At 44.2% G+C, this 20205-nt stretch overlaps 2 protein-coding genes across 2 annotated transcripts in view; one reads left to right on the top strand and one right to left on the bottom strand.

Annotated features, from left to right (window-relative positions):
* JAZF1 (JAZF zinc finger 1) overlaps positions 1–20205 on the top strand; it is a 368303-nt gene that overhangs the window by 179284 nt on the left and 168814 nt on the right. The window lies entirely within an intron of this gene.
* LOC141264114 (uncharacterized) lies at positions 7083–10846 on the bottom strand. The gene is made up of 2 exons (XM_073676429.1): positions 10118–10846; positions 7083–7629 (listed from the first exon to the last, which is right to left on the bottom strand). Exons 1-2 carry the CDS (start codon positions 10844–10846, stop codon positions 7615–7617), a joined length of 744 nt encoding a protein of 247 aa, XP_073532530.1. The 3' UTR covers positions 7083–7614.

Raw genomic sequence — 20205 nt, 5'->3', positions numbered from 1 at the left:
CATGCAATCCAAAGTGAACTGTCGCTTGCAACTTTCATTATTTCATATGTAAATCCTTATAAAAAAAGGCAAGACTCATAACTTAGCTACAGTAGAACTGACAGAATGACATAAATATGTGTTATGTAGCCCTAGAATATAAGAGGGAGATTTATCTGAAAAGCTGAGCTATTTCCTTATTCCCATAGACTTCAATGGAGTGTGATTGCATACATATGGCTAGCTTGCTTCCATAAACAACAGACTAGCCCCCTTTTCTTTTGATCTGTGGGGGGCCCAGTGGTTGGACCACCCTGAATCAGAAATATAGAGTATATAATAATCGACTATAAAGGAGACGCTAGAGGGGTCGATATTCTCTTTCTACAGTCCCTTGATCTTCTTACGTAGCAGTGGATGACAACCACTTACAGAATGGATTTGCCTTCTACGGTTTGGTGCAGATTTTATGCAATCACAGCCAGCAAAGTGAATGAGTTTTAACTTGATCTCATCTACATTCTACTGGGTTTTTTTTGGTGTTGAGTCCACACTGAAATTGGCTTTTGTTGTATTTTTTAAATCCGCAGAATGGCAATTTATGTTGTGAAAACCCGCTATTTGGTGTGGATTTTATCCATTTTTTTCAAATGGGCCCCTAAATTCGTAGGTTAAACCGTTAGCCTAGCATTGTTTTAATGCTGTTTTTGTTGCTTTTCCGCAACAAAAATGCACATAAAATTGCATTAAGAAATGCCAGTTATATGCGATGATTCTAGATGCAGAAATGATATTTCAGTTTAGAAATCCGCACGGAAAATTCACACCAAATACACCATTATAGTAGGCTATGATTAAGAGCCCATGTGTTTCAAAATGCGTCACCTCTTCATGTGATTCTATCACCCTAATTAAAGTTAATTTTTTTGTCCAGAATCAGAACAGATTTCACCACTCAACCTAAATTCACATGTTGCATATTTGGTGTGGATTTTACATCCGGATTTCTAAAGTAAAATCCACAGTGTTTCTTCATCTAAAATCCACCCACATTTTATGCACTTTTTTTATATGTGTTTTTTGTTGCAGAACCGCACCAAAAATGTGACCTGCAGATTTAGGATCCCCATTGAAGTGAATGGGTAAACTCTGCTCCAAAAAGCTGTGTTTCCGCAACAGAAATTGACATTCTGCAGCTTTAGAAACCCCAATAAAAGGCCATTTTAATGCGGATTCTGCACAAAAAAGAAGGGTGGCATGTGGATGAGATTAAGCTAAAACGTTGATGGTAAATTATCATTTAGGAACTATGAAAATAAATGTAACAACCCCGAGGGGCACTATACTGGCAAACATTAGTAATTCAGGTTAGACTTTATGTAAGAGGAAAGCGATTTGTCTTATTTATCTAGGTGCTTTTCATAGGGACTTGCCGCTCTAAATCAGCAATGGGAAAAATGTTAGCAGTTTCACATCCGTTCACGAGCGCTGCTGCGATTTGCAACAAGACTATAGGATTTCTGTGCTGATAAATTCTTTTGAAAAGGTCAAAATATTGCAAAAAATAAAAAAAAAATTCGCTCTATACCCTGGTATTTCCTAAACGCTGTGAGCACTGATGCCCAGTGATTGTGCCATGAGTACCTCCCAGACCCTGATTAATGTTCCTGGTGCTGCCACCATCTTGCCGTTGTCTGTTTCTGTGTGTTATTAGAAGTAATATGCATGAATCCTCGGCGTGCGCTTATTTTTCATTTTAATTGCATATTGGAGGCTGCCATGACAGCTGTAAAGGTTATAGTTAAGACCAATTGTTCATACCCGTATAGCAGCTCGTCTCATTACTGTGCACTAATAATTGATATGGAGAAGAGGTGGGTAACAGCCCAGACGCACATAATTTCATATGATGAAGATATTTTTCTATCGTAAAAGTGGCAGAAGATGAAAAAATGCCGCGTGATATACAGAGCAGCCTTTTAATAATGGCCGACGCTCGTACAGATTTAGAATAATTTATTGAAAAAGTCTCAGGAATTTTGTGTTTTAACAGGCTGGAAAGTGCAAAGTCAGGCTGTTCTCGTGTATGCCCGATGTACGTCAGGAAATCATTAGAGATAACTACATTTATCATTATTAATTCTGCGCCGCTCCGGCATCTACAGGACTTTCACATTTTTCCTGATGTACTGATTTTTTGCACCTGTCTAATCTATGTAACATGGGCTTCTGGGTAATCCTGGCTCACTGACTATTCTGTCTAATAAGTTTTGCCAAAATCGCTGGCTGTCTAAATAGTCATTACCACATATAGCCATAAATAAACTTTTGTCTGGTTGGCGATATTATTTAGCCTACACAAGGCTGCGAGGCTATATTTCTAGTAACTGTTTCAGTGAACCTCTTACATCTGTATGGGTATTTTTTATAGAGTTTTCTTCACAGTATTCTCCTAACAATTCAGCAGCAGAAATGATTTTAATATACTTTTAGGGCTCTAGTGCTACTTTTATTATTATATATTTTTTTATTATTATTATTTTTCCTCCTCACACATACACAGATCAGTTGGCGGTTGCCTCTTCACTGACTATTCAAGTCAATTAGTGCTGTATTTCGCTGTATACCAATGTTGCCCCCTAGTTGTGGCAATAAGCTGCTGAGAAACACTGAACGTAATATCTGTTAGTGCAGTAGACTTTGAGTGGAACAGCAGGGTGATTTTGGAGCTCCACTGCATTCAAGATGACTGCAAAACCATTGCAAAATAGTTGTAGCTATTTTTCAATTTTAAAAACTTTTCTGAAGGCGGATGTGTTTGATGCATGCACTTCCTACATTGTCTGTACAGTAAAGCAGGGGGTGTTTGCTTTGTGGCAGCTGCAATGCTTGAAATCCATGAAAACGATCAGAGAAATGTCATGACACTTGGAAGAATAGGGATTCCCCAGAGTCCAGAGAGTGACAGGCAATATGCATACTGAGTAGAGATGAGCGAACCCGAACTTAAAAGTTCAGTGTTCGTACCGGACAATTACTGTTCGGTGCTAAACACCGTACACTGATTTTCCCCAGAAGTCTGGTTCAAGTTCGTGTAGAGTTCAGGTACCCGAACCAAACTTTGGAATAAAGTTAGGGTCGGGTACTGGAACCCGAACTTCCATGGGTCGGCTCATCCCTAATACTGAGTCCTAATTGTATCTTTAGTATTTCTGTCTTGCTTTAACTAAACCTCCAATTATACAATAGAAGTGTTTGTCCCTAAATCCCAAATCCTCTGCTGGCTCTGATCCAGTCTACACAGCAAAGTCGACAAATGAGCTGCAGATAGCAGGTGTAATGGTACTGTTGCAGGATTTCCCAGGGGTAGGGGATCCTTCCCTATCCCTCAAGCTAGTGGGCGCCCTAGTTTATATCTGTCCCCTAGATTACCCTGGGTAGTGGAGACGCCAGGGTCACGTGCCTTGCTATGCTCCTATCTTAACCCTTATCTGTTCCCTCCCCCACCCAGGAAGGTGTGAGGCCTCAGTGTATAGGATTACACTAACCAGACAGATAGGGGTAAATGAAAATTACAATTATACAAAATGCACTCACCAAACAGAGTAGTACACAGGGGAGGGTAAGGTAGGTGAAACCAAATATGAGAGAATGAGGATAAACATGCAAACAAAGTCCACGCAGAAATCTCCAGAACAACTCTGCAACCGCCAACTCTAAACACCAAACAACTCCTCCAACTCCAAACCAGACAGAATGAACTATCACTGGCAATTCCCTAATGCCAGTGGCAGCCACGTATAGCAGAGGGGAGTGTCCAACACAGAACAGCTGAGGAATTCCAGGATGAAGAGCTCCCGGAGAGCAACTGAATTGATTAACACTAGCAATGTCAGAGCAAAGAAAACCTGCCCTGTTTAGTAGGATGGTGAAGCAGTTCTAACCAGTGCAGGAGTTTGGGTGACCCGACGCCACGAGCTTCAGGAAATGAAAGCCTATTGTTTGTGGCTTGTATGAAAGCCGGAATTTTCTTTATATTGTTCATCACATAAAAATAAATACTATCATGTTTTTGAAATATGTTTATAATAGAAACCGGATTCAAATAATACTGATATGTTAAGAAATTCCAGATACTCTGCAGATTTTTTTTCCATATTTTTTGGATGGAAAATCAACATCCACCTTATTTCCCCATTGAAATGTGTGTGTAATGGCTTCAATAAGTAGTAAAAATGCAATACTCCTGAGTTTTTTTGGGGATCAACTGTGGAAAAGAATGATAAATTCATCGGTGATTCCTCCTCTCCTAGCTGGACTCCCAAGCCAGTCTTGGCACATCCTTGCCTCCTCTGGAGACTTTCCATCCCATTTGACTAATGCAGCCAATCAGAGGTTGTGGTGGTCACATGATGAGACATTACTACAGGGGGCAGTAACGCGCCAAGAACAGCTAGGAGAGGAGGAAACACCAGCCGGTGGAGTTTTTTTTTTTTTTTTCAGTTCTTAACTTGACGATTCTATGATTAATTCTATCTATAAATCGTTTTATCCACTGAAAATATTACATTTAATTTTTTTTTTTTTAGGTGGTATCGCTCTGTACTTTATCATAATTTCAGTTTTACATTTTATACAGTTTTAGAATAATTGTCAAGAGTAATGAAAAGAAAAAAAAAAAAAACAGACTTGGAAAGTCCCCAGCATTTTAGTTTAGGTCAACTAATTCACATTAACAAACTTTTTAAGCAAAAATCAATTTTTGCTTTAAGAAGCTGGAGAAACTGCGCTTGTTCAATAGACATAAATATTTTATTGGTTCCCTGCCATAAACGTTACCATTAATTGCGGTGAGGTAAGGCATTGATGTAGTCTGCAATCAGGAACCTTGACCGGGGTATTAAAAAAAAAAAAAGACTGAAGAGCCCAAAGGGTTAAATCTTTCCGAGCCTGTGGCAGGGAACAGATACACTTTAACAGTCAATTTCAGCCAGTAATATATATCCTATGGAGCATGGTTGGCAACATAATAAAACAGGCTGAACTTAGCAGGAATATGTATGATTCAGATGACATGTTTTTTCTAGGTAGCTGAATTTAGAGGCAGAAGGCTTTGAACACAGTGATGCAAGGTAGAGTTTGATAAAATGCTGAATGAACGTTATTTGCAACTGTCAGAAAGCACAAATCACAAAGTAACGGAATTTGTGAGTGCCGCAGTGCATTCTGTACGCCAGCTTGTGTCCTCGCCCTGATATATATCTCCCTCCATTCCCTGAGCATAGACAAAGGGAAAATATACGGCGGAACGAACAGTCATATTTAATCAGAATCCTAATGGTGAATTAATAGCATATTTCTATAATATGTCACATGGAGTAATAATAAATTAAAGTAAGTCGGAAACTTCGCTGGAGGGAAGGAAAAACGTAGGTAGGGTTTGGGGTTTCATCCTGTTTCATTGTTATAAAGTTTAGTATAAAAAAAGGAAGCAAGTACATGAAAAAGTAGAAAATGAAAATGTTGTGAAAGAATATTACTAAATGGCTTATATGAGTACTGGAATGCATTTTCTATGAATATTTTCCAAAAACGCTTATTAAAAAAAAAAAGAGAGAAACAAAAACAAATCATTATCACAATAGATATGCACGATTTAAAACAGTATTTTTGTTTTAATTGGGTTTAGGATACAACAAAAGAAATTGTCCAAGCAATACCATTAAATGTTTTATAAAATTATTTGATTCTGCTAATAAGTGTTGCAGGTGACAAACTGTGGATGAAATCAATCTCCTTCACCCTCTGGCAGCCAACATTATAGTCCCTTCTTTCTTTCTTTTTTTTAATTAATTCACAGAATATACACTTATAAAAACATTGCTTTAATTATTACTCATTAAAACCAAGGTTAGCTAGAATCGACTTATATATTAAATATCCCACATCAATATCATTTTGGTGGGAAAAAAAAACAATAGTGCAAAAAATAATAAATACCAGGGAATCTAGAGTATCCTAAGGAGAGATCACCATGTTTTCCAGCTAGCTTTAATCCTACCTGGCCATGGAGGTTGGCACCCTAATAAAGCGCAAGTGGCGCCCTCGCTCATCGTCATCTTGCCCTGGTATTCCCTATTGAACCCTATATGAAAAATTAGCTGCAATGGTCTGATAACTAAATATACAGGGAAATATGTAGCATAATCCAAATGGTATGTCACAGAATGCTATATGAAATGTCCCGCAATTGACTCCTCGACCAATATTTACTGACACAAATGCGCCCTTCTTTTTTTCCCTGCATTTTTAGCTATGCTGTCATACTACTGCAGAGGTGCTGCTCTTTTCCTGAAAAGCAGGGCGGAAAGCTATCCCTATCCCTATCCACTATGTAGAGAGCTGGGAACGGTGACTGAGCATGTGTGCCCACCAGCATTCTGCTCATTAGGAAAAAAAGAAAACAAACGGAGAACAAAAGAGTAATTAGCAATGAAACAAAATCTTTATTAGTGATTCATAGTCACAGTGATAAAAGGATATATGAAAGAAATAATAACAAAACAAGGGGATCAAGAACAGACAGTGCCAGAAACAGGACAACCCCTGGCAATAAAATTACTGAGCAATCCAAAGTGCAAAAATGCAGATAAATATACAGGCAGAGGGACACTCCATAGGTATATAATTACCAATAAAGGTAATGGATAAATAACACAGTTCACCCATTAAGGAATAAAAAGTCAATATGACTCAACCATAGTATGTACAAAAATCGCTGAGTAGCGACAATAAAGCAAAGATCCAAATTAAGGGTAAGTTATATGGCTGCCCTATGCCACACGATGTTAAGTAAGGAAGTATACAAAAAGTACCCGGACCTAGTTAAAATCACTCACCCAATGGCAAGGTGTCCGGGAAACAGGAAGCTCACAGGGTGCCTGGGGAGCCACAGAACGTACTACAGGTGAAAGCGCGCCCCGACGCGCGTTTCGCTCTTCTTTATCAAGAGGCGCTGTGTGTATGCCCGACAGGACCTGATTATATACGCCCACCCTTGGTCACGTGATGCAAAAGAGGGAAACACATTGGTATGTAGCGGTGCGTGTACCCGGATCCACGCCCCCCGCCGCCCGCGTCACAGCCGTCAGGTCACGAGCGCGCACCAGGCAGCGCGCCTAGGAAGCGCTCCCGGGGGCGCGCCAGGGACAGAAGACAGCCGGACACGGGCACGGGTCAGCCAGGAGCCGGGAGACAGGCACCCCACCAATGTGAAAAAGAAGATAGATATAAGAAATACAGACAGAGGATGGTGAGCAAATACAAAATAGTAAAATACACCTTAAATAAGACAAGATGCTCTCAGACACAAATGAATGAGTAAGATAACTTAATGGAGCATAATTATAATAAAGATCCATCAATTAACTCTAGATAATTACAATAAGTGCCCAATAAGGGTAAATATATATAAGTCCAGAGATATATGTGGAGACAAGTCGACATGGGACCATTTCCCACAAGGATCAGAAGATGATAATCGAAGGGCTCTTGCGAAATGCTCCATGTTATCCGCCATAAAATGCCTTGAACAGAGAATTGAGGAAGGTCCATATGGCGCACACAAACAATGAGTTAATAGCCACGAGTCTAAAAAGGTAGAGAACAACAAAGTTAAAAGCAAATAATAAAAACAGACTAAAAACTAGAGCACGGACTTTAGATCAAGAAAAATAAACACTGAGGGAGAGAACAAGCCAAGCAAAAAAGGGCCCAATCACAAAAATGAGGAGAAGCTCAAATTTTCATTAAGGCCACGCGGTGCCAAGGTGTCCAGGGTGCTAATCCACCTGGCCTCTTTTTGTGCAAGGCAAAGTTTGTAGTCACCCCCTCGAGAGCCCAGATGTACCGCATCTATTCCCCGCACCAAAAGGCTGCGTGGGTCACAATTGTGAACTTGTTTAAAATGTCGCGGTAAAGTCCTGAGCTCACGGGGGTCCGACACAGATTTAGCTGCGCCAATGTCCCGCACATGCTCCCGCACCCGGATCCTCAATTCCCTTGTCGTGAGACCTACATAGATTTTCTGACAACTACACGTGGCATAGTAAACCACGTGTGTTGTACCACAGGAAATGTATCTGAGGATCCGGTAAGTGCGGGAGCCATCTGAGCTCGCAAAAGACGAACTGCGAAGGACATTGGCGCAGGCCCTGCAATGGCCACATGGATAGGACCCAACCCTGGGACCGCGCGACCCGAAAGGATTAGCTACAGGTGGGACATAGTGACTTGAAGTAACCAGATCACCCAGATTTCTGGCACGTCTGGCAGTCATGAGTGGGAATTGTCCCACCACATCCCTCAGGGAGGGCTCCGCACCAAGAACATTCCAATGTCGTGAGAGGACCCGCCTCATAGAAACCCACTCATGATTATAAGTGGAAATGAAGCGGGTCCTCTCAGGAGGCCCGGAGAGAGGTGATCTCGGAAGAGGATATAGTAGAGAACTGCGGGGGGTGCTGCGGGCCCTACCGTAGCCACGGCCGATGCAGCGGTTACTGTAGCCTCTCTGTTTAAAACGTTGTGTCAGAGCTGCTGCCTGCTTTTCAAAGTTGGCTTCCGTCGAGCAAATGCGCTTAATCCTAAGGAATTGTCCGACCGGGACGGCCCTAATAGTAGAGAAAGTATGACCAGAGGCCGCATGCACCAAAGAGTTCACCGCTGTGGGCTTCCTGTAGACGTCCGTCTGGATGAGGGAGTGTGAGTCCACCACCAGAGTGACGTCCAGGAAGTCCAAGCGTGTAAGGCTATAAGTGTAAGTCAATTTGATGCCCCACTCATTGGTGTTAAGCCGCCCCATAAAGTCATCAAGCTCCTCCGCCGAACCCCGCCAGAAAAATAGGACATCATCGATATACCTGAGCCATGCCACGACCCGGTCTGCGCCCCGCACACCATCGCCCCCAAAAATATCCCTCTCCCACGCGCCAAGGAAGAGGTTTGCATACGATGGTGCACAGGCCGCCCCCATGGCCGTCCCACGTCGCTGCAGGTATATCGTGTCCTTGAAAAGAAAATAATTATGGCAAAGGATAAAGCGGAGGAGCTCGAGAATAAATTCCCGTGAAGGGCCGCTCAGGTCGGAACCCCCAAGGAAAAGCTCGACGGAAGTCACACCAAGATCGTGATCAATGCAGGTATACAGACTCTCCACATCGGCCGTGACCATGATAGTGCCAGGTTCCAAAGAGATGCCATCAACCCTAGTAAGGACGTCCGTCGTGTCCCGCACATAGGACGGGAGGGTCCCCACCAGTGGTCTCAAATGACTATCAACATATTGTGAGATAGGACCACATAAACCACCCAGGCCGGGCACGATCGGACGTCCAGGAGGGTTAATGGCATCCTTATGTACTTTGGGGAGTAAGTAAAAAGTAGCTGTTTTAGGGGAACGTACAGTCAGAGCCTCCACAGTTCTCTTATCTATAATACCTCTCTCACAGGCCCGGGCCAGAATACCCTGCAAGGTGGCGGAGAAGGAGGCAGTGGGATTGTATGACAGCCTAGAGTAAGTCTCCTTATCTCTCAGCTGTCGCAGGGCCTCCCTCTCATATTTGTGGTGGGGCCACAGGACGATATTCCCTCCCTTGTCCGCCGGCTTAATGACTGTGTCCTTAAGAGTTTGAAGTTGTCGAATCGCTTGGCGTTGGGCGGAGGTTAAATTGTCAAACTTTCTCCGTGTGGAGAGTTTTTTGAAATCCTCCGCCACTAGATTAACGAAAATTTCTACTGCTGGACAAATAGACAAGGGAGGAAACCTCGTTGACTTAGGATTCCTAACCTGTGGTAACCCACCTGAGGGAGGGTTAGTTTGTTCAGATAAAAGATCCTCCAGATGTTGTAAAGCCTCCTCCTCCGTCACCGCTGGGACATGATCACCATCCGGCCTAAAATGGAGTTTTTTTAGAATCAATTTCCGAGCAAACAGGTGGAGGTCCTTGAGGGCCGTAAAATAGTCAAAAGAGTTAGTAGGAGAAAATGACAGGCCCATAGCAAGGACCTCCATCTGTGTCTCGGTTAGGATATGATTGGTAAGGTTCATGACACAGAGCCCCCCACAGGGATCACCAACCTGAAAAGGAACCGTCCGTTTCCTCCTATTATTCGGTCTCGTCTGAACACTTCCAGTAGGTCGAGTCACAGAACCCCCCTGAGAATCCGCGCCAACAACTGGTACCTGGCCCTCACTAGAGGTTCCCGAGGCAATCGAGGTGGACCTAGATCGTGTAAAAGAATTATTGCGGGATCTTGATCTTAGATTTTCCACCGGTGATCTCCACCGGTACACTCTATGAGTGGACATATCCAATGTATCACGTTGAAATTTTTTTATTTTCATAGCTTGAATTTCTTTGACAAGTTTCTGACAGTCCGCATCAATTTCCTCCTGGAGTTTCTTAAGGTCATCACTCGACAAATCCTTCTTAAGCTGTACTTGTAGAACATCAATCTCAGATTCTAACTCACGAAGGGATTTTTCACTTTGCTCCCTAAGGAGACCCAGGAAACCAAGTGAACAGTTGTTAGCCAAGGATTCCCAGTTAGTTTTGAAGAGGTCATCTTCAATTTTGAAAGAGGGGAAAATCTGTATCCTCAGGCCTCTCGGAATCAGAGATTTCTCAATATATTTAGTGAGGAAAGCATGGTTCCACCAGGTACGGCATCTCCGCTTAATTAAGGCCTTAAAGCTGGCAATTCTCTCCCTCAGTGTCTGATCTGTGTCCGGCACCACCAGACCCCCATTGCTGGATAACTCATCTAACTGCGCAAGCCAAGTGGTATCTCGTGCACGAAAGTCCATTATGGGCCAAATGAAAACTGTAAAAATACAGAAAAGCATATATGAGACAAAAACTGGCCAATTATATACAAAAATGCAAAACCCGGTGCTAAGACAAGTAGTCAAGCACCGAGTTCAAATTGCCTACTCGTGTCCAATGTAGAAAACAAACGGAGAACAAAAGAGTAATTAGCAATGAAACAAAATCTTTATTAGTGATTCATAGTCACAGTGATAAAAGGATATATGAAAGAAATAATAACAAAACAAGGGGATCAAGAACAGACAGTGCCAGAAACAGGACAACCCCTGGCAATAAAATTACTGAGCAATCCAAAGTGCAAAAATGCAGATAAATATACAGGCAGAGGGACACTCCATAGGTATATAATTACCAATAAAGGTAATGGATAAATAACACAGTTCACCCATTAAGGAATAAAAAGTCAATATGACTCAACCATAGTATGTACAAAAATCGCTGAGTAGCGACAATAAAGCAAAGATCCAAATTAAGGGTAAGTTATATGGCTGCCCTATGCCACACGATGTTAAGTAAGGAAGAATACAAAAAGTACCCGGACCTAGTTAAAATCACTCACCCAATGGCAAGGTGTCCGGGAAACAGGAAGCTCACAGGGTGCCTGGGGAGCCACAGAACGTACTACAGGTGAAAGCGCGCCCCGACGCGCGTTTCGCTCTTCTTTATCAAGAGGCGCTGTGTGTATGCCCGACAGGACCTGATTATATACGCCCACCCTTGGTCACGTGATGCAAAAGAGGGAAACACATTGGTATGTAGCGGTGCGTGTACCCGGAGCCACGCCCCCCGCCGCCCGCGTCACAGCCGTCAGGTCACGAGCGCGCACCAGGCAGCGCGCCTAGGAAGCGCTCCCGGGGGCGCGCCAGGGACAGAAGACAGCCGGACACGGGCACGGGTCAGCCAGGAGCCGGGAGACAGGCACCCCACCAATGTGAAAAAGAAGATAGATATAAGAAATACAGACAGAGGATGGTGAGCAAATACAAAATAGTAAAATACACCTTAAATAAGACAAGATGCTCTCAGACACAAATGAATGAGTAAGATAACTTAATGGAGCATAATTATAATAAAGATCCATCAATTAACTCTAGATAATTACAATAAGTGCCCAATAAGGGTAAATATATATAAGTCCAGAGATATATGTGGAGACAAGTCGACATGGGACCATTTCCCACAAGGATCAGAAGATGATAATCGAAGGGCTCTTGCGAAATGCTCCATGTTATCCGCCATAAAATGCCTTGAACAGAGAATTGAGGAAGGTCCATATGGCGCACACAAACAATGAGTTAATAGCCACGAGTCTAAAAAGGTAGAGAACAACAAAGTTAAAAGCAAATAATAAAAACAGACTAAAAACTAGAGCACGGACTTTAGATCAAGAAAAATAAACACTGAGGGAGAGAACAAGCCAAGCAAAAAAGGGCCCAATCACAAAAATGAGGAGAAGCTCAAATTTTCATTAAGGCCACGCGGTGCCAAGGTGTCCAGGGTGCTAATCCACCTGGCCTCTTTTTGTGCAAGGCAAAGTTTGTAGTCACCCCCTCGAGAGCCCAGATGTACCGCATCTATTCCCCGCACCAAAAGGCTGCGTGGGTCACAATTGTGAACTTGTTTAAAATGTCGCGGTAAAGTCCTGAGCTCACGGGGGTCCGACACAGATTTAGCTGCGCCAATGTCCCGCACATGCTCCCGCACCCGGATCCTCAATTCCCTTGTCGTGAGACCTACATAGATTTTCTGACAACTACACGTGGCATAGTAAACCACGTGTGTTGTACCACAGGAAATGTATCTGAGGATCCGGTAAGTGCGGGAGCCATCTGAGCTCGCAAAAGACGAACTGCGAAGGACATTGGCGCAGGCCCTGCAATGGCCACATGGATAGGACCCAACCCTGGGACCGCGCGACCCGAAAGGATTAGCTACAGGTGGGACATAGTGACTTGAAGTAACCAGATCACCCAGATTTCTGGCACGTCTGGCAGTCATGAGTGGGAATTGTCCCACCACATCCCTCAGGGAGGGCTCCGCACCAAGAACATTCCAATGTCGTGAGAGGACCCGCCTCATAGAAACCCACTCATGATTATAAGTGGAAATGAAGCGGGTCCTCTCAGGAGGCCCGGAGAGAGGTGATCTCGGAAGAGGATATAGTAGAGAACTGCGGGGGGTGCTGCGGGCCCTACCGTAGCCACGGCCGATGCAGCGGTTACTGTAGCCTCTCTGTTTAAAACGTTGTGTCAGAGCTGCTGCCTGCTTTTCAAAGTTGGCTTCCGTCGAGCAAATGCGCTTAATCCTAAGGAATTGTCCGACCGGGACGGCCCTAATAGTAGAGAAAGTATGACCAGAGGCCGCATGCACCAAAGAGTTCACCGCTGTGGGCTTCCTGTAGACGTCCGTCTGGATGAGGGAGTGTGAGTCCACCACCAGAGTGACGTCCAGGAAGTCCAAGCGTGTAAGGCTATAAGTGTAAGTCAATTTGATGCCCCACTCATTGGTGTTAAGCCGCCCCATAAAGTCATCAAGCTCCTCCGCCGAACCCCGCCAGAAAAATAGGACATCATCGATATACCTGAGCCATGCCACGGGATGTGGTGGGACAATTCCCACTCATGACTGCCAGACGTGCCAGAAATCTGGGTGATCTGGTTACTTCAAGTCACTATGTCCCACCTGTAGCTAATCCTTTCGGGTCGCGCGGTCCCAGGGTTGGGTCCTATCCATGTGGCCATTGCAGGGCCTGCGCCAATGTCCTTCGCAGTTCGTCTTTTGCGAGCTCAGATGGCTCCCGCACTTACCGGATCCTCAGATACATTTCCTGTGGTACAACACACGTGGTTTACTATGCCACGTGTAGTTGTCAGAAAATCTATGTAGGTCTCACGACAAGGGAATTGAGGATCCGGGTGCGGGAGCATGTGCGGGACATTGGCGCAGCTAAATCTGTGTCGGACCCCCGTGAGCTCAGGACTTTACCGCGACATTTTAAACAAGTTCACAATTGTGACCCACGCAGCCTTTTGGTGCGGGGAATAGATGCGGTACATCTGGGCTCTCGAGGGGGTGACTACAAACTTTGCCTTGCACAAAAAGAGGCCAGGTGGATTAGCACCCTGGACACCTTGGCACCGCGTGGCCTTAATGAAAATTTGAGCTTCTCCTCATTTTTGTGATTGGGCCCTTTTTTGCTTGGCTTGTTCTCTCCCTCAGTGTTTATTTTTCTTGATCTAAAGTCCGTGCTCTAGTTTTTAGTCTGTTTTTATTATTTGAGTGGCATGGCTCAGGTATATCGATGATGTCCTATTTTTCTGGCGGGGTTCGGCGGAGGAGCTTGATGACTTTATGGGGCGGCTTAACACCAATGAGTGGGGCATCAAATTGACTTACACTTATAGCCTTACACGCTTGGACTTCCTGGACGTCACTCTGGTGGTGGACTCACACTCCCTCATCCAGACGGACGTCTACAGGAAGCCCACAGCGGTGAACTCTTTGGTGCATGCGGCCTCTGGTCATACTTTCTCTACTATTAGGGCCGTCCCGGTCGGACAATTCCTTAGGATTAAGCGCATTTGCTCGACGGAAGCCAACTTTGAAAAGCAGGCAGCAGCTCTGACACAACGTTTTAAACAGAGAGGCTACAGTAACCGCTGCATCGGCCGTGGCTACGGTAGGGCCCGCAGCACCCCCCGCAGTTCTCTACTATATCCTCTTCCGAGATCACCTCTCTCCGGGCCTCCTGAGAGAACCCGCTTCATTTCCACTTATAATCATGAGTGGGTTTCTATGAGGCGGGTCCTCTCACGACATTGGAATGTTCTTGGTGCGGAGCCCTCCCTGAGGGATGTGGTGGGACAATTCCCACTCATGACTGCCAGACGTGCCAGAAATCTGGGTGATCTGGTTACTTCAAGTCACTATGTCCCACCTGTAGCTAATCCTTTCGGGTCGCGCGGTCCCAGGGTTGGGTCCTATCCATGTGGCCATTGCAGGGCCTGCGCCAATGTCCTTCGCAGTTCGTCTTTTGCGAGCTCAGATGGCTCCCGCACTTACCGGATCCTCAGATACATTTCCTGTGGTACAACACACGTGGTTTACTATGCCACGTGTAGTTGTCAGAAAATCTATGTAGGTCTCACGACAAGGGAATTGAGGATCCGGGTGCGGGAGCATGTGCGGGACATTGGCGCAGCTAAATCTGTGTCGGACCCCCGTGAGCTCAGGACTTTACCGCGACATTTTAAACAAGTTCACAATTGTGACCCACGCAGCCTTTTGGTGCGGGGAATAGATGCGGTACATCTGGGCTCTCGAGGGGGTGACTACAAACTTTGCCTTGCACAAAAAGAGGCCAGGTGGATTAGCACCCTGGACACCTTGGCACCGCGTGGCCTTAATGAAAATTTGAGCTTCTCCTCATTTTTGTGATTGGGCCCTTTTTTGCTTGGCTTGTTCTCTCCCTCAGTGTTTATTTTTCTTGATCTAAAGTCCGTGCTCTAGTTTTTAGTCTGTTTTTATTATTTGCTTTTAACTTTGTTGTTCTCTACCTTTTTAGACTCGTGGCTATTAACTCATTGTTTGTGTGCGCCATATGGACCTTCCTCAATTCTCTGTTCAAGGCATTTTATGGCGGATAACATGGAGCATTTCGCAAGAGCCCTTCGATTATCATCTTCTGATCCTTGTGGGAAATGGTCCCATGTCGACTTGTCTCCACATATATCTCTGGACTTATATATATTTACCCTTATTGGGCACTTATTGTAATTATCTAGAGTTAATTGATGGATCTTTATTATAATTATGCTCCATTAAGTTATCTTACTCATTCATTTGTGTCTGAGAGCATCTTGTCTTATTTAAGGTGTATTTTACTATTTTGTATTTGCTCACCATCCTCTGTCTGTATTTCTTATATCTATCTTCTTTTTCACATTGGTGGGGTGCCTGTCTCCCGGCTCCTGGCTGACCCGTGCCCGTGTCCGGCTGTCTTCTGTCCCTGGCGCGCCCCCGGGAGCGCTTCCTAGGCGCGCTGCCTGGTGCGCGCTCGTGACCTGACGGCTGTGACGCGGGCGGCGGGGGGCGTGGCTCCGGGTACACGCACCGCTACATACCAATGTGTTTCCCTCTTTTGCATCACGTGACCAAGGGTGGGCGTATATAATCAGGTCCTGTCGGGCATACACACAGCGCCTCTTGATAAAGAAGAGCGAAACGCGCGTCGGGGCGCGCTTTCACCTGTAGTACGTTCTGTGGCTCCCCAGGCACCCTGTGAGCTTCCTGTTTCCCGGACACCTTGCCATTGGGTGAGTGATTTTAACTAGGTCCGGGTACTTTTTGTATTCTTCCTTACTTAACATCGTGTGGCATAGGGCAGCCATATAACTTACCCTTAATTTGGATCTTTGCTTTATTGTCGCTACTCAGCGATTTTTGTACATACTATGGTTGAGTCATATTGACTTTTTATTCCTTAATGGGTGAACTGTGTTATTTATCCATTACCTTTATTGGTAATTATATACCTATGGAGTGTCCCTCTGCCTGTATATTTATCTGCATTTTTGCACTTTGGATTGCTCAGTAATTTTATTGCCAGGGGTTGTCCTGTTTCTGGCACTGTCTGTTCTTGATCCCCTTGTTTTGTTATTATTTCTTTCATATATCCTTTTATCACTGTGACTATGAATCACTAATAAAGATTTTGTTTCATTGCTAATTACTCTTTTGTTCTCCGTTTGTTTTCTACATTGGACACGAGTAGGCAATTTGAACTCGGTGCTTGACTACTTGTCTTAGCACCGGGTTTTGCATTTTTGTATATAATTGGCCAGTTTTTGTCTCATTCTGCTCATTAGGTAGATGTCCGTATTGCTATACACTTGAATCTGTTCAGGTAGCGCCATACTATGTAACTCTTCACTGGATCATTTTTTTAAAGCATATAAATTGCCCCAGTTTATACTGAATCATTTGAATGGAGAACTTGTGCAGTTTGGGCCTTGATTAAAGCAGCACTCCCATCAACTTTTTGTCCTATTAATATATTGAAGTCATCATATTATACAGCACTGTGTACTTACTTTTGCTCATTTTGCCTTTCTACCCAATTAATTATTTTCTTTTTTCTGCTCTATGTAGAAACAGGACGCCTCTTTTCCCTGCATGAATTATTCCCCTCTTCAACTCCTGACCCAGCTGCTCTCTCCTCCCCTTGCCATACAATTTTGAAGTGACTCCTGCCATCTGCAGGGAAAATTGACCTCCTGTTTCTGTGTAGATTTTAGAAGGATTCAGCTGGTCAGTTTTTAATCACGTCATGTCATAGACTAAATGGAAAAGAGAAGAATTAACTGGGTAGAAAGGCAAAATGAGCAATTGTAGGTACACAGTGCTATATAATATGATGACTACAATTTATTAAAAGGATAAAAACTTTGATGGGAGGAGTGCTTCTTTAACTGCTAACAATAAGAAGCCATAGAAAGCTGTTTAAATCTACCTCTGGGTATGTTTTTAGTATCAATAAGATTGAGAAGGTAACATTTTTACTTCCTTGCTGAGAGAAGTGCCCTGAAGGTGGCCCCATCATGTGCAGTATAGTGTTGAGCCACCCCCGTAGTGTTCGGGTTCAGTTCGGTTCGTCGAACACCGGGATGTTCGTGGAACTGTTCGTCGAACACCTTAGAACACTGTCGAACACCGTTAAAACCAATGGCAGGCAAACAAAAACACATAGAAAACACCTTCATAGGTGTCCAAAAGCTGACAAACTGCTCAGAAGACACTGTCTTTAAAAAAGCCGGCAATTCAGCATCGGTCCCCGACAATTTAGAACAGAAAGAATAGAACATCACACACAGATTAGATAGATAGAAACATATCCGTCACATATATAAGGAGTACAGTGACAGTGTTGGTTACTGTACTTGTCATTTAGTGTTAAAAGATTTATTAAAAAAAATAATAGTGTTTTCATGCACCGTCTCTTTAAAAAAGCCGGCCGGCAATTCAGCATCGGTACCCGACAATTTAGAACAGAAAGAATAGAGCATCACACATAGATTAGATAGATAGAAACATGTCAGTCACATATATAATAACTACAGTGATAGTATTGTTGTCTACTGTACTTGTCATTTAGTGTTAAAATAAAGGATTTATTAAAAAAAAATTGGCGTGGGGTTCCCCGTAATTTTAGTCTCTAGCGGAGGTTAAGCAGGCGGCTGGGGTAGATGTTTGAAGCCTGGGAAAGGGGTAATACCCACGGAGCTTCCCAGGCTACTAATATCAGCCCCCAGCTGAATACCTAGCCCTTACTAGCTATTAAAATGGGGGACCCCCAAAAAAAATGACGTGGGGTCCCCCCTATTTTAATAGGTAGCAAAGGCTAGGCAGACAGCCGGGGGCTGATATTAATAGCCCAGGAAGGGTGCCATGAATATTGGCCCCCTCCCAGGCTAGAAACACCAGCCGTCAGCCGCCCCAGAAATGGCGCATCCATAGGATGCGCCAATTCTGGCACTTAGCCTCGCTCTACCCACTGCCCTGTAGCGGTGGCAGTGGGGTAATAGGGCTGGGGTTGATGCCAGCTGACATCAAGCCCAGGCTAGTAATGGAGAGGCGTCTATAAAACACCCCCATTACTAACCTCATAGTCAAAGTTAAAAAAACACAAACACCCAGAATAAAGTCCTTTAATTGAAATAAACACACAATTCTTTAATGTTCTAAATTAAACCATACTTACCATCACGCCCATTCCAGCTGAAGCCAATGTCTTCTGCAATAAAAGTAAAATAATAAACCAACCTCATCCTTACCTTTCCATGGTTCCCAGGACAGCTCCAGCTCTGCTACATTCACATGACAGGCTGGATAGCAGCTGAAAGCTGCCATCCAGCTTGCCATGCCGCAGACACTGAGAAGCGCAGGCATGCTTGCGCTCCTCAGTGTCTGGCTGTGACGGCATCCAGATGAGCCGAGTTCATGTCCAATGAACTCAGCTCACCTCATGCACGTCACTGACAGCTTGGGAAAATTCTCCTGCGCTTGCGGTGAGCGTGAGAGAATTCTCCTGCGCTCACTGCAGTCAGTGGTGTGCATGAGGTGAGCTGAGTTCATTGGACATGAACTCTGCTCATCTGGATGCCGTCACAGCGAGACACTGAGGAGCGCAAGCATGCCTACGCTTCTCAGTGTCTGCGGCATGGCAAGCTGGATGGCAGCTTTCAGCTGCGATCCAGCCTGTCATGTGAATGTAGCAGAGCTGGAGCCGTCCTGGGAACCATGGAAAGGTAAGGATGAAGTTGCTTTATTATTTTGCTTTTATTGCAGGAGATCGTTGGCTTCAGCTGGAATGGGCGTGACGGTAAGTATGGTTTAATTTAGAACATTAAAGAATTGTGTGTTTATTTCAATTAAAGGACTTTATTCTGGGTCTTTGTGTTTTTTTTAACTTTAACTATGGGGTTAGTAATGGGGGTGTCTTATAGACGCCTCTCCATTACTAACCTGGGCTTGATGTCAGCTGGCATTATAAGCTGACATCAACCCCAGCCCTATTACCCCACTGCCACCGCTACAGGGCAGTGGGAAGAGCGAGGCTAAGTGCCAAAATTGGCGCATTCTATGGATGCGCCATTTCTGGGGCGGCTGACGGCTGGTGTTTCTAGCCTGGGAGGGGGCCAATATTCTTGGCACCCTTCCTGGGCTATTAATATCAGCCCCCGGCTGTCTGCCTAGCCTTTGCTACCTATTAAAATAGGGGGGACCCCACGTCATTTTTTTTTGGGTCCCCCATTTTAATAGCTAGTAAAGGCTAGGTATTCAGCTGGGGGCTGATATTAGTAGCCTGGGAAGCTCCGTGGGTATTACCCCCTTCCCAGGCTTCAAACATCTGCCCCAGCCGTCTGCTTAACCCTCCGCTAGAGACTAAAATTACGGGGAACCTCACGCCAATTTTTTTTTTAATAAATCCTTTATTTTAACACTAAATGACAAGTACAGTAATCAACACTATCACTGTACTTATTATATATTGACTGACATGTTTCTATCTATCTAATCTATGTTTGATGCTCTATTCTAAATTGTCGGGTACCGATGCTGAATTGCCGGCCGGCTTTTTTAAAGAGACGGTGCATGAAAACACTATTATTTTTTTTAATTAATCCTTTAACACTAAATGACAAGTACAGTAATCAACACTTTCACTGTACTTCTTATATATGTGACTGACATGTTTCTATCTAATCTATGTTTGATGCTCTATTCTAAATTGTCGGGTACCGATGCTGAATTGCCGGCCGGCTTTTTTAAAGAGACG

Source organism: Phyllobates terribilis, unplaced genomic scaffold, assembly GCF_046119375.1.
Source record: "Phyllobates terribilis strain yellow unplaced genomic scaffold, ASM4611937v1 Scaffold_4__5_contigs__length_816908805, whole genome shotgun sequence".
NCBI classification, from domain to species: Eukaryota; Metazoa; Chordata; class Amphibia; order Anura; family Dendrobatidae; genus Phyllobates; species Phyllobates terribilis.
Note: the sequence above shows the minus strand (reverse complement) of the source record. Positions and strands in the feature narration are given on the sequence as shown.

Excerpts from the sequence above, each read along its gene's own strand:
- LOC141264114 (XM_073676429.1), bottom strand. The coding sequence starts at position 10,846 with ATGGACTTTCGTGCACGAGATACCACTTGGCTTGCGCAGTTAGATGAG.